Source organism: Temnothorax nylanderi, unplaced genomic scaffold (assembly GCF_030848795.1).
Source record: "Temnothorax nylanderi isolate EJ_2023f unplaced genomic scaffold, tnyl_v1.0 TNYL_tig0250_pilon, whole genome shotgun sequence".
Taxonomy (NCBI): domain Eukaryota; kingdom Metazoa; phylum Arthropoda; class Insecta; order Hymenoptera; family Formicidae; genus Temnothorax; species Temnothorax nylanderi.
The window spans coordinates 151,958-174,065 of record NW_027249312.1 but is presented as its reverse complement, the minus strand read 5'-3'; the positions used below and the strand labels follow the sequence as shown (position 1 = coordinate 174,065).

At 35.2% G+C, this 22,108-nt stretch overlaps 3 protein-coding genes across 10 annotated transcripts; 1 reads left to right on the top strand and 2 right to left on the bottom strand.

Annotated features, from left to right (window-relative positions):
- Positions 1-84: 84 nt before the first annotated feature.
- LOC139779922 (metallo-beta-lactamase domain-containing protein 1) lies at positions 85-3,219 on the top strand. The gene is made up of 4 exons (XM_071718446.1): positions 85-546; positions 2,358-2,525; positions 2,595-2,714; positions 2,859-3,219. The coding sequence occupies exons 1-4, from the start codon at positions 396-398 to the stop codon at positions 3,056-3,058; spliced, it is 639 nt and encodes a 212-aa protein (XP_071574547.1). The 5' UTR covers positions 85-395; the 3' UTR covers positions 3,059-3,219.
- LOC139779916 (lysine-specific demethylase 6A-like) lies at positions 2,224-7,528 on the bottom strand. Its single transcript, XM_071718422.1, has 3 exons — positions 5,203-7,528; positions 4,516-5,106; positions 2,224-4,369 (listed from the first exon to the last, which is right to left on the bottom strand). Exons 1-3 carry the CDS (start codon positions 5,920-5,922, stop codon positions 4,196-4,198), a joined length of 1,485 nt encoding a protein of 494 aa, XP_071574523.1. The 5' UTR covers positions 5,923-7,528; the 3' UTR covers positions 2,224-4,195.
- Positions 7,529-7,682: 154 nt separating this feature from the next.
- Positions 7,683-20,294, bottom strand: Nhe3 (Na[+]/H[+] hydrogen exchanger 3). Of its 8 annotated transcripts, none has more exons than XM_071718411.1 (13): positions 20,020-20,294; positions 18,504-18,730; positions 18,126-18,203; positions 17,954-18,030; positions 17,334-17,543; positions 16,824-17,074; positions 16,326-16,528; positions 15,878-16,143; positions 15,634-15,685; positions 14,665-14,721; positions 13,622-13,849; positions 13,248-13,456; positions 7,683-9,952 (listed from the first exon to the last, which is right to left on the bottom strand). In XM_071718411.1, exons 1-13 carry the CDS (start codon positions 20,261-20,263, stop codon positions 9,940-9,942), a joined length of 2,115 nt encoding a protein of 704 aa, XP_071574512.1. In that variant the 5' UTR covers positions 20,264-20,294; the 3' UTR covers positions 7,683-9,939. The 8 variants fall into 8 exon arrangements, with proteins under 8 accessions (XP_071574512.1, XP_071574514.1, XP_071574520.1 ...); XM_071718413.1 differs by having other exon boundaries at positions 7,683-11,888; positions 13,370-13,456; XM_071718419.1 differs by having other exon boundaries at positions 7,683-10,814; positions 13,370-13,456.
- Between the last annotated feature and the right edge of the window lie 1,814 nt (positions 20,295-22,108).

Below are 22,108 nucleotides of genomic sequence, written 5' to 3'. Positions count from 1 at the left end.
CTTCTTTTCTTCTCCTTTTTACTCGTAATTCAATTTTAAATTGTCCCGAGACGAGACCACGTGGACCACTCTCGCCTTTACTATCGCCGACTGTCAACAAATCAACAATGCGTTAAATTGCGGGATACTGATTTCCTCGTCAGTTTTGCCGAAGTTGAATTTGTCCACGCGCTTATTTCGCTGCGTAAAACCAGAATACGATGATGAAAATCGTTATAATCGACATTACGAAAGGGCGACGAGCTGTTAAGCCTGAGACTTTTTAAGGTTAGGTCGTCACATAACCATGTTGCAACCCGTGTCTATAGTTTATGGATATAATCGTCTGTGAGTGACTCTTTTTCCCCTTTCATTTTTCTCTCTATAAGGCTCGCGGCGAACAATTATCCACGAAAATGTGTGAAGTCATTGTCCTGTTCGACGGATTCTCTCGGAAATTGGACGACGGGAATATGCACGCGGATTGCAGTTGCACTTTAATAAAGGGTCCAAAACTGATCATTGTCGACACTATGACCGCCTGGGATAGCAACAAATTAATAGAAGGTGCTAATAAATAGAATGCACTGAGATTTTACAACGTTCCTTATTACTATATATACATATGTTCATTGATATATATTAAAAAACATTTTAATTTATGCAATTGACATCGAAATAATAATCTTAATAATTAATTACTACGTTTACGCGAGCGTTACTTTTGTAGTAACTTACGATAATTTCTTCCTACAAAAGCCCGTTTACGCGAAGGAAAATCCCGTTTACGCGAAGGAATTATCGTAAGTTACTACAGAAGTAACGCTCGCGTAAACGTGGTAACAGCACTATGTCCAAAATCAGGACACAAGACGTTTTAAAGACATTTTTAAGACGTTTTATGCTTTGACGTCTAAAAGGCGTCTTAATGACGTCTTGATTTTGGACATGTGTGCTGTCTGGAATGTAATTTATTATTGCTTGCTATTTTGTTTAATTATATAATTAATTATACCAATGTATTATTAATACGTTATTAAATATTAATAATTATATATAATCAGTATAATTAATATATATAATACTTTATAGAACTATAAATTCAACTGGATGTGGAATTTCTTAAAACTCCTGCCGCTTATTTTTTTTTTTTTTTTTTTTTATTAGAAAAACAAAGTAAAACTTGATTCTATATGCCTAATTAACTATTCACGAATAGTCACCTGGGGGTGATTTTTACACCCCTGCGTTGTAAAAATGAACGTCACAGTAATTTTCTTTACTGATAGAATACATACCTTCCTTTAATTTCATTGAAGATCAATTACTCAATGAAGATTCGATCCGGGACTCAGGCTGCATAATAAAAAGAGTTTATGACTTGTACATTTATAATACCAATCAAATGAAACTTTCTGAGGTGTAGAAATCACCCCAGGTGATCGTTTACGCTAGAACAATTGATAAAGTATGGTCAGCTATTAAATTCGAAATAATATCCCAGATATAGCACGCATATCTAAAATACATTTACTACGTTTACGCGAGCGTTACTTCTGTAGTAACTTACGATAATTCCTTCGCGTAAACGGGATTTTCCTTCGCGTAAACGGGATTTTGTAGTAACTTACGATAATTTACTCCGCGTAAACGAGTGATATATCGTAAGTTACTACAGAAGTAACGCTCGCGTAAACGTAATAATTGTAAAGACGTCTTTAAGATGTCTTTTAGACACTTATATGACATTGTATTTACTCTTCCAGAATATACAAAAATATTATTTTTGTTATTAACAAGACACATTTTATAATAGAAAAATTTATAGCAATTATTTTATTATTTACTTGTTATTTTTTAAGCATTTACACATATGTTTTTATTCAATTCTTATTTTTCCTATTTTATATTAAACTATCATATAAATGACTTTATTTAACTTAGCCTTGTTTTAAATTCCTATAAAATGGATATTATATAATAGGTATATATTTCCTTTTTTTTTTCTAATAACTATTCTTTACGAACCTTTAATATACAATTCCATCGAAAACCCACAATCAACACGTTACTATTTTCAGAAAATATTGAATAAATTTATACACATGATGCTCCCAAATGTTAATAAATTATAGACTAATGAATAATATCTAGTATGTAATTAATAACAGTAACTTTTGATTGTATTTAAAAATCACTCCAGGTGATCATTTACGTAAAATAAATCAAGTGACTATTCTCGGGTTAGTGCTGGAAAATGCATTTATTTTTATTTATCTTTTTTTATATCTTACAATTCCTGAGACTTCTGTGAACAATATTTAATGTTCATAATCAATTACGCATAATACATAATGAATTTTTGTCTTTTTCACTAGCGCTCGCACAGCATAATATCGAGCCAAAGGACATTGATTATGTCGTTTGCACTCACAGCCATTCCGACCATATAGGGAACAACAATCTGTTCCTAAACGCAATACACATTGTGGGTTTAACTGTTCAGCGCTATGATATATTTTACAAGAACCCACAGATTTCGAACGGTGGGTTTATTGAGATATCATGAGATTAACAGAAATACGATCGCTGTTGAGAAAGTTATATTTCTTCAGAGGATTACGAGCTCTGTCCGGGTGTAAAAGTTACAGCTACTCCAGGACACACGGCGGAGGACATCACTGTCCTGGTGGAGATGATAAAAGATGGAGAAATAAAGCTTCTCGCTATTACAGGTATATGTCTAAATTTCAGAAATCGTTGACGTATTTTAAGCAAAGTCCAAATACACTAGTCATAAAGTTTTTTTTTTCTTTTTTTCCCAATTTATAATTATGTACCTATATTACAGCGAATGTTCTGATTTCACGCTTTTACAGGAGACTTGTTTGAGAAAGAGGAAGATATTCTGGAACCGACTATCTGGAAGTCGCTAGGCATACCGGAATTATTAAAAACTCAATCTATTACGCGTTCTCGTATAATAAATCTCGCAGATTTTATAATACCTGGGCATGGGCCAATGTTCCACGTTACGGATAATATGAGAGAAATCGTGAATAGTCAAATAATTCAGTGAGATTGTATTGTTCAGTAAGATATTATCGACAAATGTTAACAAACATTTATGCAAAGCTTTATAAGATAACGACGGAATAATAGGATAATTCATTTATCCTAATATCGCGAATAATTGCGCTTAAAATTATTATTGATCTATAAAGAACCCTGATAAAAATTTGTTTTGTTATACTTTATTTCATTTTTGGTTTTGTCTCCATATTGTCTCCATATCGATTTTAATAAACAATTTATGTAAAATGGTAACCACTAGTTAAGTTGGAAATTGAACTTCTGTCAAAATCTATGCTTAAATTTCAGACAAGAGATCATGAGTTTCCTCAAGTATAACATGCAACATTATGTGAATAGAGATTATTCGACATTTTTACGAAGCCTTAAAGTCTTTTTCTGAATCTTACTGTTGATTTACATACAAAAATATGTGAACAATTTCGAGTAGTTTTGCATATTTGTATTGCAAGTTTGCATTCATGCATGTTTTCTTAGCAAATTAATTGACGACATGTGATTCTTCATACAACTTTTCATATCTTTAAGTAGAAGTCAAAGTTCTCCTTTATCTCAATTTTTTCGTAAATGACAGTGTTACCAGTATAGCCCAGACTATCCGTGTAGTGAATTCCTACTATGGGAGCTTTCCAGCAAGCGACACAAGTCCACACAAGTGTCGTTTTGTCTTTGTTACTCATTGCCAAAAAAGAAAGATAGAACGATGTTTATGTCGACTTGTGTCGCTTGCTGGAAAGCTTCCTATGTATATTACTTCATCCATATTGTGAAACAGATATATTTGTAGAGTGGACCGTATTTCTTGTATTTTTGTGCCATTCACATTTGTTACACAATAATTACAAAGTGAAACAAGGCGCACAGTATTTTAGTGTTCATAATAGGAACTTTACTTGGTTCCGAGTTCACAATACGGACATTCAACAATTCTCGAGTTTAGACTTAAGCGTGAAAAAGAAGAATGTCTATGTTCGACATAAAGAAAAAACACTTGCTACTGCTGTGGCACGTCCAGGAAGTCCATGTATCTATATTATACCAGTAAGATTGGCTGATTGTGTCTGTGTGCGATGTCAATGACAATACCGATGATGATCATATGGAAGTGGTGATGGTAGTGTAATTATTGACATGTGAATTCATCGTAAATGCTCGTTAAGTTTTTCATATGATATTTTGCAAGGCAGAAGAATTCCTTCAACGAAGAAGAATACTTAAACACGCAATGTATGCAATAATATTCCTCTTCCTTGTTCTTCCTCTCCTTCTTGCAGATATATATATTGAATATCTCAACCTACAAAGAATTGAAAAAAATTTGCTTTTAATACAAAATAACTTAGATATGTATATTATATATATATATATATATATATATATATATATATATATATATAATGTAATATAATATATTTCATAATATATTGAAAACGGAAAACGTACATTGCAATCTTTGCAATAAGTCATGTGATCAATCTTGCAGTCGTATTTCACTTCCACTCCCTTATGTTCCATAAACTCCAATGTCAAGCAATTCTGTTTCATCGTTTGCAGCAGGCAATTCTTGATCAGCTGGAACAGTTGCGGATCCGACACTTTAGCGTAGCGTGCCAGCCTCCATGAAAGACGTACCATCGGCACAATCGAGTGGTATTGATACAACTTGTTCCATTCGTAACGTTCCATCGCCAGCTGATATTGTCTGGCAGTGAATGGACCAACATTCCACGCGATGTTATTGCACCTGCCGATTGCGTACACCCAATGCACGCAACCGACGTTCACCCACACGAGTTCGCCCGGTTTCTGATGGAATCTGTAAACCGGGACATTCTTTTTGCGCAAAACGTCCAGATCCGGCGGCCACCAACTTCCACGCGCGTAATCGATGTCGTCTTGTTTACAGAGCGAATGTATTACGCCCCAATACTCGTACGGTACTGCGAACCATTCGCAGTCGCCCGGTCCGATATTAATGTTGACGGAGCAGAAATTATTATTCTCTTGATGACCGGCAGTTTTACAACCGGGTACCTAAAAGACAATTATATAAATTGAATCGCAACAGTTTTCAAAAATATCCTGGATACATCCTCGTTCCAATTATATCATATCAATTTTGAATTGTACCTTCAAGTATAACTGTATGGTGTTCATCCCGAAGAGATTATAGCCCACGTAGCTGAGCATATTATCTGTACATTGCACTCTGAGAAAGGGCGGCAACTTCGTTAATTCTTCCAATTGCGGTTTCCACAATTGCACGTCTGATAAATCCACATTGGTAGCGAATTTTACTATCTTCTTTTTGTACTTGGTCACTTGACCGGGACTGTTAGAAGTAAGTACGTTGCCACATATGTTTTCTTGATTGTTCTGGTTTTCAAAATTCTTGGTTTGATATTTCGCATAATGGCTAATCGTTGAATAACTAATATCACTGACGCACTCCCACACCTTCTTGTTCTGCTTCTTGTCCCAATTCTCATCAGATGTGTACTTAATTTGTTTGCGTATCTCGATACTCAGATTTGGATTTTTCTCGACCAGAGTATTAGTCGAAAAAAGACTCAAATCAAGTTCGAGCACATTTGTGAGGTCACGTATTATAACAATGGGATTTTTAAGACAAATCTCCTGCAGTTTCGGATGGAATGCTTCCTCTTTGCTCTCTATGGAATAACTTTCTGTCAGCGGCGACAATTGTTCCTTCGTTAATTGTTGATCGGACAGATCCGGCGTTGAACAATCGCTTACTAACGAACATTTCGGCACCCCATTCAGTCCTTTACCCTTACACGCGTCGATAATCGTTGAGGCGGACATTGAGATGTTTACTTCCTGTTCCATTTGCAACCTAGATAGATAAATGAATAAAAATTAGAAGAGCAAGAGAAATAGACTTTAGACTTTTTGTAAAAAGTACAACACTAAGAGTTAATTAAAATTACACACTAGCGAACCGCGATTGTTTCGTTTGTTATTTGACATTGGATCTGAAGGTAAAGTTGAGCGGCAAAGTGATGCGAATACAGAGGACATAGATTCAATAATATAAACTGTTTTCCCACTTAAAGCTATTTGGTTTATAGATATACGTTTTCAATATTCCATCTTTATTATAGATGGATAATGATCATCAGATACAACGTCGTTTCTTATTTATTCCCGAAATAATCGCATTGCTTATCCGATGATACTTTTATATTATATTGTTGTGAAGCAAGTACTCGAAATAACTTCTTTCCTAAGACATGAAAATACGAAGATATGAAATCATTTCTTACAAAATTCTACACAAGGATTTCACGTACGGCAAGATAAAATTATTTTTAACACAAAATATCCAGTCGGACAAAGAGGAAGATTATTTCCTCATTAAAAAAACACAAGTAAAGAAGATAATAGTACCTAATTTCCCTTATTGTCTGCGTGCTTTTCGAGAAATATGATTCTTTATGTGAAAATATCAAAGAATCACCTTTCCTAATATGCAACACGATTTATTAGATTAAACTTACCGACATTGTGCGCAATTCCCGAAGCATCTCGTCTGAGTTGGTAATCAACGTGTGTATTAAGGCTCCTGGGTACTCGCCGCGACCATGTTAGATCGTGACGTTAGAGGCGAGAATTGACACGCTGAGAATTCTTGCGTGCCATTTCCAAATAAAAAAATATTTGCATAAAATAACACTTTAAATTATTTCAGCACACTTCAAAAATACTCCCGAGGTCTATCCCTTTCCCTTGACAGTTAATAAACAGCCGTAAAATCAATGTAATACAAAGTTTAGTCGTGACCTTGCGCATAAGTCTACATGACTAGACTTCGTATTACATTCATTTTACGGCTGTTTATTAACTGTCAAGGGAAAGGGATAGACCTCGGAGTATTTTTGAAGTATGCTGAAATGATCTGAAGTGTTATTTTATCCAAATATCTTTCTATTTAGAAATGTCACGCAAGAATTCTCAGCGTGTCATTTCTCGCCTCTGACGTCACGATCTCACATGACCGTGGCAAGAGCTCATGCAGTAGCCTTAAGTCTGTAAATATTAATATATTGGCATTGCTTGTTTTTCGAATGAGTGGACAATGTGGACAAAAACAATCTTCTCGTGGCCACAGAATAACTAGTTATCCTGTTATTTAAACAGTTACCCAAAAGGAAGTTTAGCTGGAGTTAAGTAACTGGAGTAGCTGCTGAAATTGATGCCATCCAGATCTGCCGATGTACAATTTACTGTATTATCGTGAAAAGCTGAAAGAGAACTTTTATTAGACTGAAGCAATGATGTCATTCAATTGTAGATTATTTCATAAGTGTCACATGGTCTCTGCATTGCATTGATGCAACATGCAATTTACCTGGATTTAACAAATTAGAGCGTCTTCTGCTTGATTTAATATTTTTGTACTTTGTACGTTAAGATTAGTACAAGTCGTGTGAGACTTGAAGAGCTACACGATATATATGTGCAAAGGACTTTAACAAGACTTACTCTGTAATATACAATTCTGAGAACTTTCCTGGGTGACCAATAAATCCTTACTCTTCTTAAATAAGTTCTCAGACTTCCTAAAATAATGTTGAAGACGTTGCATATATTTTTACAAATACTTTATTAAACATTGCAAAGTGTGGTACATGGTATCACAACGTTGTTATACTCATTGCATGTATACGTTACGATTACACATTACACATCGGATTCACGAACACGAATATCTATACAGAGGAGTACAATACGTTCGTTCTTACATTGCAATTTCGCTCGCTATAACGCAAGATCATTACAACTCTTGTCTTAGAACAGTTCTCTTCGCGAATACCATGCCTATTTCGAGGAATTAACTCGCGAATTAGCACACGTTTGATAAATACAATGCTATTTAAATATCCTCCCGAACTAAGGATTCACCCTCCTAATATCTACACCCTACGTCTGCAAACAGTTTTATTAAATCTTCACAGCCAACGACTAAATTAAAAGTCCTCTCGCATCCTCGCGCCATATTCGTATTCTTACTTAAGAATTATAACTTATAACTGGTACAAGTTTTTTGGGGAGGAGCGCAGATTTAACTTTACTTCTACCACGACCGGAGAATTCGCGTAACAATACCAGCGCGCGAAAGCCGATAAATATATTCCCTCCTCGAAAGTACAAGTCAAAAATTGAAAAATCCTCTTAAATCCGTCTTGTACGTTGTCGCGTTGTAATTTTACATGTAAGATTTACGTAAATAAAGCTTGCGGTCGCCTTCTGTTGCTACTATATTAAGAAATCATGACAATTACATAGGTATTGTAATACGTAATTTTTATATATTGTAACATTTAAAAATTATGGAAATTATTAAAAACGAAAAATCGTATATGAATTTCTGAAGCAGACAACAGTTTTCGGTGATGAAGGAATTCATACGATTTCTCGCCTTTGGCGTGACAATTTCATATGATTGCAGCGAGGCAACAGGAGTCTTACAACTGTTACAATGTAAACAGTAAGACGGAGTGCCCCGCACTCCGTGTAAGTAGTAGCTAAGTTTTGTACATAACGGCAAAGTCAATTCGCCGACTGCTGTAAATATCTAAATTAAGTAATTTCACGAGAAAGATTCGATTACGCAGTACGGCTTTATGCGCCGTCAAATCAAAGGCGGGATACCTTCAAATACAATAGATTCGCGCGACGCGATACATAAATCAATCTATATTAATCTGTCCCAGATGCCAAGTCGATATATAAATCTTACTGCGTGCCTCTGACTAATTCTAAACTGATTTGGTTTCATCATACGCATCTCGATTAAATAAATATCGATTCTTGTGCTAATAATCATTATTTCACCAACATATTAGATACAATTTTCGTAATTACTATATGTAAGTAGCACACAATCTGTAACAAGTTAATATCTCACTACTCTAAATTTCTAACAAATTTTTAATGGTGGCGTTTAATGGTAAAAAAATATATTATTTACATATTAGATACTATATTACATAAAAAAAACAAAGATATATATATATTTTTTAAATGTAATCATACAATTGGCGAGTAAATGATGCATTTTTCCATTAAGCCACCGCTAAGAATCTGGCAGATGTTTCGAATAATTATATAACAATAATCACTATTATAATATAATAAGATATCAAGGTGTAACAGATCGTGCGACTCACTCTGTACATATCATGACTTTCATCACATTGAGAATACTATAATTATATATATGTATATATATATAAAGCTCGCAAAGAAGTAATCGACACATGGCATGACTGTCAAAATTAATCTACCTACAAACCTAGCGAAACCGATGAATGTGTAAATCTGTCCCGACTAAATGTATTCTTCGTGTTTTCTCTGTTTTATTCTATTAAAAATTGCATAGGAAGCACCGGTTTCTCAAAAACCCTACAACAATCAACAAGATTGAGATTCTTAGAGTACCATGTCGCGAGTTTCCGGCGTCGGTTGCGATGTACAATCGCTTAGAAAGACTCGTCATCAAAATCGGCAGCACGTTATGATATCAGATATTATCAATTGATCCTGATTTTTGCAATTAATACGGTCTTTGATAATCCGTTGACTACGTGAAAAATTTCTGAAATAATTTAGAATATTATTGATTTACAATGGTGATAAACGATAGATATGTACAATCTAAAATCACTATGCGACCGATTTTGAACTAACAACCGGACAGGAATCGAGGGTGAGCGAGCGAGGTGAAAACGAAACGGTCAATCGGCTATATAGGAAGATTTTACAAGTGTCTACCGACCAGACCTGGCAGGGCGACTCGTGTGTGCAGCGGTAGTGGTCCCGGACTAACTTCTCCCATCATCATCACGGTCCCCAACTGTCCCACAAAGTATTAAACACACATCAAGGATCGACTTCAGAACCATATATCCTCTTACATGTATGCCGTTTGACGTTAATCGATTATTCAATCGGCGCGTCAGAGAATTTTTACGTATCGCGTACACATACTGAGATTGTAACGTTATTTACAAAAACCGGTCCGGTTGATTATGTCATCGAGATAGACCTGAAATCTAAACTTTGAATCGAAACTCGACTTCAAAGTGAATCTAACTCGCGAGGCTAGAAAATAAAACTTCTCTAACTCTGTTTACAAAAATCTGCGAGGTACACGCTAATTTGTCAGCAGAAAGCACATTATACTCCAATTTCGTCGATTTCCTATTTTGTATATATGTAATTTACTTGGAATTTACTATTTTTTATAATCTGCTGTATAATATAATATTGTATATTTTTATTTAAAAAAAAAATGACAACAATAAAACCAAACAAAGATCATGGTTTCGTTGCCTAAAGTATCATGCCTAGAAACTATGTTGTGTCTGCAATATTGACTTTGTTATCAAATCATAATAGCAGTTATGTTGATACGGACATAAGTGTATAAGCCTGTAATATACCGCCAGAGAGATATCTTAATGAGACTTAAAGGAATTAAGTGTCCGATAAAAACTCCTCGATAACGTTAATTTCTAAAATTAGTAACGATTCAGGAAATATATCTTACACTTAGCTAACGCTTAACAATTCGAGACTTAAACGTATATTCGTGGACAGATCACCGACAACAATTACGAAATTATATATAATATCGGGTCGATAAAATAAATCTTAAGACGCCAAAAATATCATGTTCACAACTGCGATCTACGTGCAGAGCTCCTGACGCTCGTCTGTGAATAAATAATATAAAAATATACAACTAAAAACAGAAAAACAATGTAAAGTAAGTAGAGAGGTACGTTTGAAGTAGTACATTGCGGCATGCAGATATTAGACGGATAAGTATGTCGGCAGCGCGATCATTACGAGATGATTAATCCCAGAGATCTTTCCGCATTAAAAAGTTGACTGCATGCAAAAAAATGTTCGTAGATTACAGGGGACGAAAAAAGTATCCGCACGCCCCATTCTTTTGACGGTCTTACGCAAAGAATAAGATTAATGTTACGCTATTACAAACGAAAACTATCTATCCTGTTAAGAATATTACATTTTCGCGCAAAGTCATTCCAGAAAATACGAGACGTGTGAATACTTCTTTTTCACTTGTGTCAGCTTACAAATAAATAGTAACTTTTCACCGAGCGTGAACAAGTTTCGCGGAGGCAGGATTAAAAGATCACAGCAGCAACAGAGCCTCAATGTCTTTTCTGTTTTTACATTGCCAATCGCAATCAATTGTCGCGTAATTAGAATTAATGGACACAGAAAATTATGTTTAATGCTCGATGATTTGAACGTCGCGAAAAGTTTGGCAAATGTTCCAGTGTTCAGAAAAGGAAGAATTCGGGAATGTTTGCTCACGATATTCGCACGTTAAAACTAAATTCCGAGAAATGTTCTGTTGAGATAAAAAAAACGTTTTTTATTCAGTTCAAGTATTACGTACTCACCAAGTCCCGAATTTCCTCTTCTTCTAACACTCTTTATGTATAGATAAAATGTTTACAACTCGAAAAAAATAACAAAGCGGCATATCACGATCTCCACTCCCTACATTAACGCTAGTGGTACATGTTAATACTTTCAGAAAAATCACCGCGCGATATGACCTACTCGTAATTGTTTAAAGAGAAGAATCTGTCTTTTGCTGCACCGATCTTAGGTACACATGGATAGTTTGTCGATCGTTTTCCCGGCTACAACGTTCGTAACGGAATGAATCCCTCCATTCCGATGATTCTGAGGTCTTCGTCATCGGAATCGGAATCATCATCATCATCACTGTCATCATTTCTTTCTCTCTAGAAAAACCGATGAAAAAAAAAGATACGGTCAAACGTGCGCTCTGCAAATATCTGACTGTGATTTTTTTTCCCTGAAGAGAAGAAAGACAAGACACAAGCGCAAAAATAGGCCGAAGAGAAGTTTGTCCTCTGTACATTAAACATAATTTTCGAGTTTATAAATAGAAAATTTATTCCACCATTATGCAATACGAAATATCACACGCTATTGTCCATTCATTAGTTCTCGTTATGTGTCTATCGTAGGCAATCATTGACTAGAATAATTATCTGCTTTACAGTTATAAAATCACCTCGACAGAAAAGAATACACAGTTACGAGGAGTCATTCGCACACAACGGCGATTGGCTCGTTAACATCTTACCGTTTGTCAATTTATGCACTATATTAGTATAAGATTGGGCAGAGCAGAAAAAAAGCGGTTTGCATTAACAAACAGCATACGTACATTTCCCCTTATTCTTAAGGAAGCAGGTTTGTTAAAAAGTCACGATGTATTTACAGTTGCCATTGTCGTTTTTGAAATTGAGACACTGAGTGCGATAGCAGTATAAAGCTTAAGACTTTACTATTTAATTGGTGACAAGTCATCATTACAATTACTATATTATACACTAAATTATTTGTTTGTAGACCTGATTTTTCTCCATCTTTTGAAATTAGATTTCAAACTTTTAAACTCATTCCCCCCCGCCCCCTAAAAATACCGTTTTTCGAAATATGCTGCTATTGCACTCGAATTCTCGATTAAAAAACCTTTGCGACCTCCTGTCGCTGTTGCCATTTCACTCGAGAGATCAACTTGGAAATCGAAAAGAAGAGAAATTACATCGTCCAGATAAAATTAATTTTACGTGCAATATAGACATTCAAGCTCGTGTTTTATGTAGAAGAACGAAAGAAAGAAGAGGCGATTATATTATGTCAAATATGAAGTGACGTTCACGCGATTACATCTCCTCTACGTATTGTCTGTATTGCTCATATATACAGCATAGAGAACATGCGTAGAAATGTAGTGTACACACACGTAGCCGCAGGCTATTGTTGTTTACACTCACAATCAGAGTAAGAATTTAAAAAAGAAACGAAATATAAAATTCAATCGTCACAGATATGCCAATCACCTTCGTGTAAAAGACGTGAAATCTTTGGCGAAATCAGATATGACTATAATAAACGAATGCGAATGCATATAAGTTACGTAAGAGTTAATTAAATAAATTATAATTCCACGTTTAACGCGTACGAAATATGCATATTCGATACTTCCAATCTCCCTCTTTCCCTTTTTTCTGCCTAAAAAGATTTAGATACACAAAAGGTGGTGATGTTAGGATTGCTGTTAGTTCTACCTTCTGTGTAAATTGAGAATTACATAGGGCTCGTCCGGATTAGTGCTGACGTCTGTGGTGCTGTTGTTAGGCTGATAGCACGGGTTAACAGTGTAATTGAGATTAGGCTGATGGAAACTCACCGGCTGAACACTGGTCCTGCGTCGCTCCATCTCGCGATCTTCCAAGCAGAAGTCCGAATCCGAATCAACTTTTCTTGCAACCTCATCCTGTCGCAATGTAATGTCATTAAAAATATTACAAAATTATTTAAATTCATAATTATATTCTATCATATTCAAACAATATATAATATAATATAACAGACGTTATATAAAATATTATAGCTGGTTTAAAATGAGCTTTTCAGTGTACAATGAATTTAGACACTGTACCTGCGTCATCTGTTGCGTGGTCGTGAGGATTCTCGCTAGCGGACTACAACAGACCGGCAACGTTTCCAATAACGTAGGCCTGGAGTGCGTTAATAAGGGCTTCATATATTTGGTATCGAAATCGCCCCAAATTCTGGCGAGCAACGCCTTCTCGTTAGGCTTTGTGCCACCGATGCCACCGCTGCCACTGCCGCCGCCTGGCAACGATCCGTCCTGCATAGAATTATACTGTAAAATGTGAACAAAGCATCAGTTATCCATCCTGTATGATTCCGCGAGCTTTCCATCTTTAATCTTTAAACAAAAGTAGGCCCCTCTCCCCCCTCTATTAGTCATAAACATATATTTATTAACACATTAAAATACGATTCAAATAGGTGTATATTATTTTTAATTCTCCCCTTTAAGCAGAAAAGTATATAACAACGTTAACAGCAATATATTAATGACAGCCCTTTTTAGATGTTCGGAGTTATTTTCATTATTAGTTATAAAAAATACATGCTTACTTATTGATCGTGATTCTGGTGTTCCGTATTAAACATGTCTGTGTGTGTAAGTACTGTTAATAAATGTAAGTATCTCAGTGTTCTCCAACTATTCTTCAACATACAGAATGGATAACAAAAACCATACTAAAAAAAAATAACCAGAAGCACAGTGCAGTCAAATTCAATTAAAAGCCTTAATGAAATAAATCTACAACTTGCATATGGACAGAGAAATCATATAAATCATATAAAAAAATCTGCATTCACATGCTACAACAATAACAAGGAAAAAAAATCACTTTTATTTCAATACAGATATTAAGCGACACTTGGTGCATGCAGCTACTTTTATAAGAATTGTATGGTATAATCATGCTGCGTGAGCTATATATTCATATACATATGTATATTAATGTCTCATTGTTTGTGTGTGAAGAATAAATCGATCTGAGTCATCAAAATAAAAAATAAAAAAAATCAAGTTGTCTAAACTCTCAATTTGTTAAACAGGAAGACGGTGCGTCAAGTCAATCTTTAATTGTGATAACATACCGGCGGACTTCTTCCCCTACGCATGTCCAGATCACCGTAGCCACCCTCGCCGCCAGACTATTAACATTGATAAATTAATTGTCTTGTAAATCGCAGCACTCGTGCACGCGTTCTCTTAACCGCGAATATTTATAATTCACTGTCGAATGTTACAAGGTAATAAACATGCATGCCAGTTCAGGAATGCGGGGATCAAACATAATTTCGGTAGAGCAATTTCGTACGAGTGATACTCGTGATTCGAAAATTCGCAAAACATTTCACATAATATGAAGTGTATACTTTTAACTACCAGAGAGAAAACATTTTCATACAGCCGTAGCTATATACCATCGGAAAATTGAGCTCACTGACATTGTACCGGTCTTGATACAACTGATATAGCATTGTCTTTCTGAATCTGTGATACTCTGATACTACTTTTCCGACACTAAAAGAAAAGAAAATCAATGGGAACGTGGCAAAATAAAACTCTCCAAGCTCTAATTTTACAATTAACGAGGAGATTCGGCTGATCGGTACGCACCCCGACAGTATCCAATGAATTGTACACCTGGATAAAAGCGACACCGTAAAAAGAAATCGTTATACGAAATGACGAACCAGTAAAGCTTGCATGCAGAAATGTCTTCGCTTTCATGTCTTTTTAAAGCAAATACTCTCATCTATAATCCTACAAAGTATAAGAACATTGCTTTACACATGCAAAATTTCGCTGGATCGAGATAATCGATAAATCTAACTACCGATCACACTTAGCCATGTACAGTGTCAAAATTATACAAAACGCATAAATATGTTAATGTGTGTGTGTGTGTGTGTGTGTGTGTGTGTGTGTGTGTGTGTGTGTGTGTGTGTGTGTGTGCAAACAACCTAAACAATGTAGCTCTCTATTCTTTGCATTATGTGATACTAATTCTTCTAGATAGCATAGAGAACACAATTAAACATACAAATTATCATACTTACACTGCGCGTTCCATTATGAGAAAGTCCTTCTATTTCCTCATCTACTCCGACTCTAGAAACGAAAAAATAGTTTAAGTGGCGCAATAAAAACCGCAAACAATTGTATTCGTAATCAATCAAATGGAAACAAGGATCAAGAAGTTAATATAAAAAAAACTGTTTTTTTTCGTATAATTTTTACATTAATAAAAGTAGAGAAACACAAATTGAGAGATGTTGGGTTACATTTAAATGTTTTACTCACGGAATATTAAACCAGCTTAAAAACTGTGTTGTTGCGCCACCTTGAAAAATAACTGTCAATATAACAATCAAGCTAGTCGTGGTCAGCATAGCTTGCCTGGCGTCCGATACGGTGTTCCTGATGGCAAGAGCAAAGCTCATGGCACCGCGCAATCCTGCGAAGAACAGCATGTGCTGATAGTTCAATGATATCTTTGGCTTTCGCGCCAGATTTAATATAAAAGACAACGGATAAACGTTAGCCGCGCGACCCAGTAACGCGCACAACTGTGGACAGTGTGTTAAGGATACCATATTTTACTAATTAAATTAATCGAAAAGAATTTAATCAATATCTATTTTATATATCGCATTAAACTGAAACGATTCTCACATAGAATCTTTCAATCTGCGGGAAAAGGAGCGTTCAGTATGTACGTTCCGCAAATATACACGTCATGTAAGGATACAAATCCTGCGAAGATAAAGCCAGGATCGAAATGATGTTTCGGAAAGGTGAACATCGAGACACCGATGTAACTAAATATGAAATTCTCGGCCAAGAAATTCAATAGCTCGAACAGCTGTTTCGTGCGCTGACGTGAGTCCGGGCTCAGATTGTTGTACGTGTAATGAGCTTGGCATATTCCACAGAAGAGAACGGCAACAACGCCTAAAATTTTGTAATAAAATACTTATTAGATTAATGTGAAAGGTTTGTCATTTTTTCTATTAAATTCTGTTCTTTAATAAAGGCACTGATTCTAGTTTTTTCTAAAAAAAAATTAATAAAAAAATGGAAGAAACTTATTTTTAGGAAAAGCTATTAAACAGTGACTATTTTTGTTAATAGATACTGGTTTTTTTTTTAGAAAAAAGATTTGGATTATTTTTGCTTCTAATACCATAATCGATTATTGCAATGAGAGACCAAGGGCTCTAACGCATACACAAACATTGCGAATTACCTGTAAGATCAGCAGCTTCGGCGATTAAAAACGTACTGTAGGACATTAGGACGAATAACGCCGACTCCAACAGAGGAAAGTCTCGCACTCTGGTGAACTTGGTCAACAACGCGGTGATACAACCCATAGTAGCACCGATAAAAAGGGATAGACTGAATATTTCAACGAAGTCTCCAAATGCCTGGAAGAACGCCACGGTCTCGAAACCGCCCGATCCCGACTGGTACCGCTCCGCGTAGTTCTGTATCGAACTGAAATACCAAAACTTATGTATTTCACTTATGTTATATAATATTGCTAAATTATAGTTACAACGTATTAGACAATTCCAAGTAACATCCACTTTTTATACGCGGAATCTATCTCGACCGGCCACGTCTTCTTCGGCCGATCTCGAATCCTCAATTTTTCTATCGCAAGAATTTCTTTACAGAAAGAATCGATTCGGCCAAAGAATCTGCAAGACAAGGAAAATGCAATTTGATTCCGTGAAACATTTTACATACTAACCCACTAAGTACAATGGCGACCGCATCGTTTAGCACACTCTCGCCGAACACCAAAGCATACAGATTAACGTCTACATGTAGATCATTAAAGATGGATATTATTGTCAGGGGATCCGTAGGGGATATCAATGCGCCAAAATACAGGGTATCCAGAAACGTGAATGACGTGGAGAGATGTGGTATCAGTTGTACAAAACCGTACATCAGAGCTCTGCGCAGATAAGACGGTTTGACTTAGGAAAATAAGACTTATAAGACATTAAAAGAAAAACACGAATTGTTTTCAGTTACGAGAGACGCGAGGAAAGAAGCAAATAAGCTCGATCAAAGCACGAGCTATGCATAATAAGATACACAGTAGTTTACAAACATATTTTGCTTGTTGTTAAGAGTTTGCAAACAGCTGTTTTTTTTTCTTAGGCAATAATAATGAGAATTAATTAATCAAGTGTGTGTGAAACAGATAATGGCGCTTTCTTTTTAAAAGATAGAAAGAGAAAATATCATTAACGATATAAAATATATAATAATAACAGACATGATATATAAACTGATGCTTTTTCTCTCAAAGACTCCATAATAAAATAAGAACATTAAAATAATATTAAAGAAAGAGCTTACCCAATAACAAAAGCTGATATGGAGGTTCCTATCAAAGCATACATAAGAATCGCACCCAGATTTCTGAAGAAGTATCTCTGCAAGAATTTGTTTATCAGAAAGTTATATATAGGAATCAAATTGTATATCTCATTATTGTCTTTCCAACAAAGAAGCAGGTCAATGTACTTACACGCTTCAAGCTGTAACCGGCATGGAAGATAATGGGAGGTAATATGATATTGAAAAATATTTCAGGATCGAAAGTTGCCTGCAACAATGATCATTACTGTTAAATTAATCGATTTAAAAGCAGACTGACTTTAAATTTAATGTGGCAATTATCTAGGCTCGTTTAAAAATCAAACTACTTTCTTCAGACAAACCATTACTACGTTTACGCGAGCGTTACTTTTGTAGTAACTTACGATAATTCCTTCGCGTAAACGGGATTTTGTAGTAACTTGCGATAATTTACTCCGCGTAAACGAGTGATATATCGTAAGTTACTACAGAACGCTCGCGTAAACGTAGTACATGTGACTTATCATCTCACGGAGAACTTATTTACCTTCAAATCAATTTCGTTATCTTCCTTGTAGATTTCGCCGCGAAACGAGTACGCGAACGTTTTGTTCTTTACGATACCGCCACCTTTGTCTTCTGGGAAACGTAACCACAGTGTATCCGGTGGTACAGACTGATTATATTTGCTGGAATTATCCGGAACCACTGGCATATGCAGAATAGTGCTGCTTGTTGTGAACCCATAACGTATTATCGCTCCTATGATCAAACCTGTAACGAGCAATTTCATCCTAAATAAGAATTATCCCAGAATCATCCTTAACATGTTACTGGCAGCAATAATTAAAATTATACTCAAAAAATGCATTTAATAATGATGCATTTAACTTCATGTCAGATCCAAAAATAAGAATAAGCTATAAAATAACACTCACACATCTTTATTTTGAAGACAAATCTTGAGAATTAAAATGATGCGAATAAGTGAATTTTATTCATTGCTACCAAAATTAAAATTAACTTCTAAACGTTCAAATGTTTAGAAACAATAATAACACATATGACTACTACTACGTTTACGCGAGCGTTACTTCTGTAGTAACTTACGATAATTCCTTCGCGTAAACAGGATTTTTCTTCGCGTAAACGGGATTTTGTAGTAACTTACGATAATTTACTCCGCGTAAACGAGTAAATTATCGTAAATTACTACAGAAGTAACACTCGCGTAAACGTAGTATCAATCTCACAAAGTGCTTCCATATTATGAGATATATTATTAACAATATTTTTTATACATATTATGTTTGTTATAATATTAACTACAATCTATTTGTATATAAAAAGATAAAAATAAAGAAAAATTTGAAAGTTGGAACAGGGATCTCACGAACATATACTACGTTTACGCAAGCGTTACTTCTGTAGTAATTTACGATAATTTACTCGTTTACTCGGAGTAAATTATCGTAAGTTACTACAAAATCCTGTTTACGCGAAGAAAAATCCCGATTACGCGAAGGAATTATCGTAAGTTACTACAAAAGTAACGCTCGCGTAAACGTAGTAATACACGAGTTAAGTAAATGTGCAAAATTTGCAAGTTGTCCTTTCATAAGTAAATAGACAAAAAGTTCGGTGAAAGAACGTGACACGTTTACCTGACGATGCTTGCTTATACAGTTTGCTCGTGTCATAAATTGCTTTCCATTTACATCAAAACTCAGATAATTCTCGCTTATGACGTCATAACTCAAATGCACGTTCTTTTTGCATGCTGGCAAGTGAGATTCAACTGATACTACGTTTACGCGAGCGTTACTTCTGTAGTAACTTACGATAATTCACTCGTTTACGCGGAGTAAATTATTAAGTTACTACAAAATCCCGTTTACGCGAAGGAAAATCCCGTTTACGCGAAGGAATTATCGTAAGCTACTACAGAAATAACGCTCGCGTAAACGTAGTACGTGTCATAATTACCTTGAGTACATAAATATCATACACTAACTAAAGAAAAAGAAAAAAATCGTGAATTGTTGATAGCAGACGACTCTCACCATAGATGACAGCCAAACCAGTTTCATGGAGGAACCTCAAGCGGCGATGCTTGAACATCCATATCGTTAAAACGGTTAATATCAATAAAAACGTGTAGAGCAGAAGATTGAGGCTGTCGAGTCGGTGCAACAGCTGTGCTTTGGCGTCCAATTTGATGTCCGTCGCTGCGCCGTTGCATAGTCTCAAGAAAAAAGTACACAGAACTTCAAGGAGCAGGAGACGTACACCACCATTCGCCGCCATCTTTGCTGTCTTTGCCAAATGTCAGGCGATATCATGAAGCAGAGAGAAAACTGAGAGCGGCCATCCGGGTGTCCGGATCATTCCGTCATGCCCGTATCAGACTACGGATTGGGATTGAGATTGGATTAAAATTTGACCAATCAAAACAAAGTTTACTAAACTTGAGATCAGTTTTCTCTGTTCTGATTGATTAAATTTCAATCCAATCTCAATCCCATTCCGTAGTCTGATACGGGCTTCACAGTGACCTAGTTTACACCGATCTCTTGATACGCATATCAAATAGTATATTTGAGCTGATCAGCCAATAATCAAACTAATTTACTAGTTATTTACTATTTAATACGCGTATCAAGTGATCGGTGTAAACTAGGCATAAAGGCGGTACATATACTAGTGTCCCTGAATACAGAGTCTGGTCAAGTCATGTATCTCTTTTGATTGGGTCACGTCAACACGAACACACAATGGCGCTACCAATAAAAACGTTGAGAAATCGCGCGCTTATTTAAAGAACTAAAAACATGAAATATTGTAAAATATTCTTTATTGCTGTATTATAAGTAATGTATCACAATTCATGTATTGTAAATAAAAGTTATTCTCGCTTATAACAATATATAACGTCTAGCAATATTATTTAATAAGGGAATGCATTGCCATAGTTTTGCTATTATATGTTTTTGATAAATATTGTCGCTTGCAAGAAATACGTACTCTATATATAATAAAGCGTTTTTTTATTCGTAACATTAAATTATGGCAATTTTTAATATTATTACATGTAATGTTCTGCATTTTCTTCATATAAAATTCTAAAAAATTAGTTGACGTATTTTTAACATATGGAAGATATTTTCTTATAATAATTTCCATTGCACAAAAATATTGAAATTTTTCTATCAGCCTCTTCCACAACTTTTTCAACGTCAACTGTGTTTAATGGCACACGGGTATAACTGCTTGTGAAATGGGTGTTGACACTATCGAGATTAAATTTTCTGTTTCTTCATTATGGATTTTTCTGGTCAATTCGGTAAATGATTCAGCAATATTAATATAGTTGATTCTATTTCTTCTATATCCTTTGCTAACACATTGTCTGAGAAGTCTTCATAATTTGTTTTGTCTTCTAATTTGTTTGCTGTTTCAGTATTGACGTCGATCTGTAATGGATATATATAACACTATATTATTATTAATTATAAATATATTGGCATGTAAATTCTTAAAAGCAGATATACACATATATTTTTATTGCAATAAAACTGCAGTAAAAACTTACATTTGAACCTATTTCAGCAACGTTTGTACTTTTATCCGGCAAACATATCGTTGGAATTGCGCAATTTTTCAATTTCTTTTTTCCGTCAACCCGTGGGCGTTCCCACATTTCGGGTGCAAAGTGTACCTGTTGCATATAAGTAATATTAATTGCGATTGTAAATGTTGCAAATATAAAGATACATAAAGCTTACCTGGCATACAAAATAAAGCTTTCCCTTACGAAAAAGTAGTACTAGCAATCAGTACTCAGTACTGAGTAATCAGTACTCGTATAGTATTGAGAGTATTAGTATGTTAATACTTATGAATACTGCAGAATGGTCAGTACTGTGTCTGTCAGTGCTTACAGTACTGGCAGTACTACAAGCAATAATACTCATTAGTACTTCAAAGTATTGAAGTGGTCAGTACTTTATCAGATTAATATTCGGAGTACTATCATGATAGTACTGCCAGTACTGTAAGAACTAATAGGCACAGTACTGACCATTCTGCAATACCCAATCAGCAGACAATGTTTTTTAAATGTGTTTTTAATATTTATTTTTTATTAATTAT

Coding starts and splice junctions, on each gene's coding strand:
- Nhe3 (XM_071718411.1), bottom strand. CDS start 20,263: ATGGCGGCGAATGGTGGTGTACGTCTCCTGCTCCTTGAAGTTCTGTGT. Junction 17,075..17,333: donor GTCGCCATTGTACTTAGTGG/GTTAGTATGTAA, acceptor TTGGTATTTCAG/TTCGATACAGAACTACGCGG. Junction 14,722..15,633: donor CTCATAATGGAACGCGCAGT/GTAAGTATGATA, acceptor CAATGTTAATAG/TCTGGCGGCGAGGGTGGCTA.
- LOC139779922 (XM_071718446.1), top strand. CDS start 396: ATGTGTGAAGTCATTGTCCTGTTCGACGGATTCTCTCGGAAATTGGAC. Junction 547..2,357: donor TAGCAACAAATTAATAGAAG/GTGCTAATAAAT, acceptor CTTTTTCACTAG/CGCTCGCACAGCATAATATC. Junction 2,526..2,594: donor GAACCCACAGATTTCGAACG/GTGGGTTTATTG, acceptor ATATTTCTTCAG/AGGATTACGAGCTCTGTCCG.
- LOC139779916 (XM_071718422.1), bottom strand. CDS start 5,922: ATGGAACAGGAAGTAAACATCTCAATGTCCGCCTCAACGATTATCGAC. Junction 5,107..5,202: donor CCATACAGTTATACTTGAAG/GTACAATTCAAA, acceptor ATTGTCTTTTAG/GTACCCGGTTGTAAAACTGC. Junction 4,370..4,515: donor CTTATTGCAAAGATTGCAAT/GTACGTTTTCCG, acceptor AATTCTTTGTAG/GTTGAGATATTCAATATATA.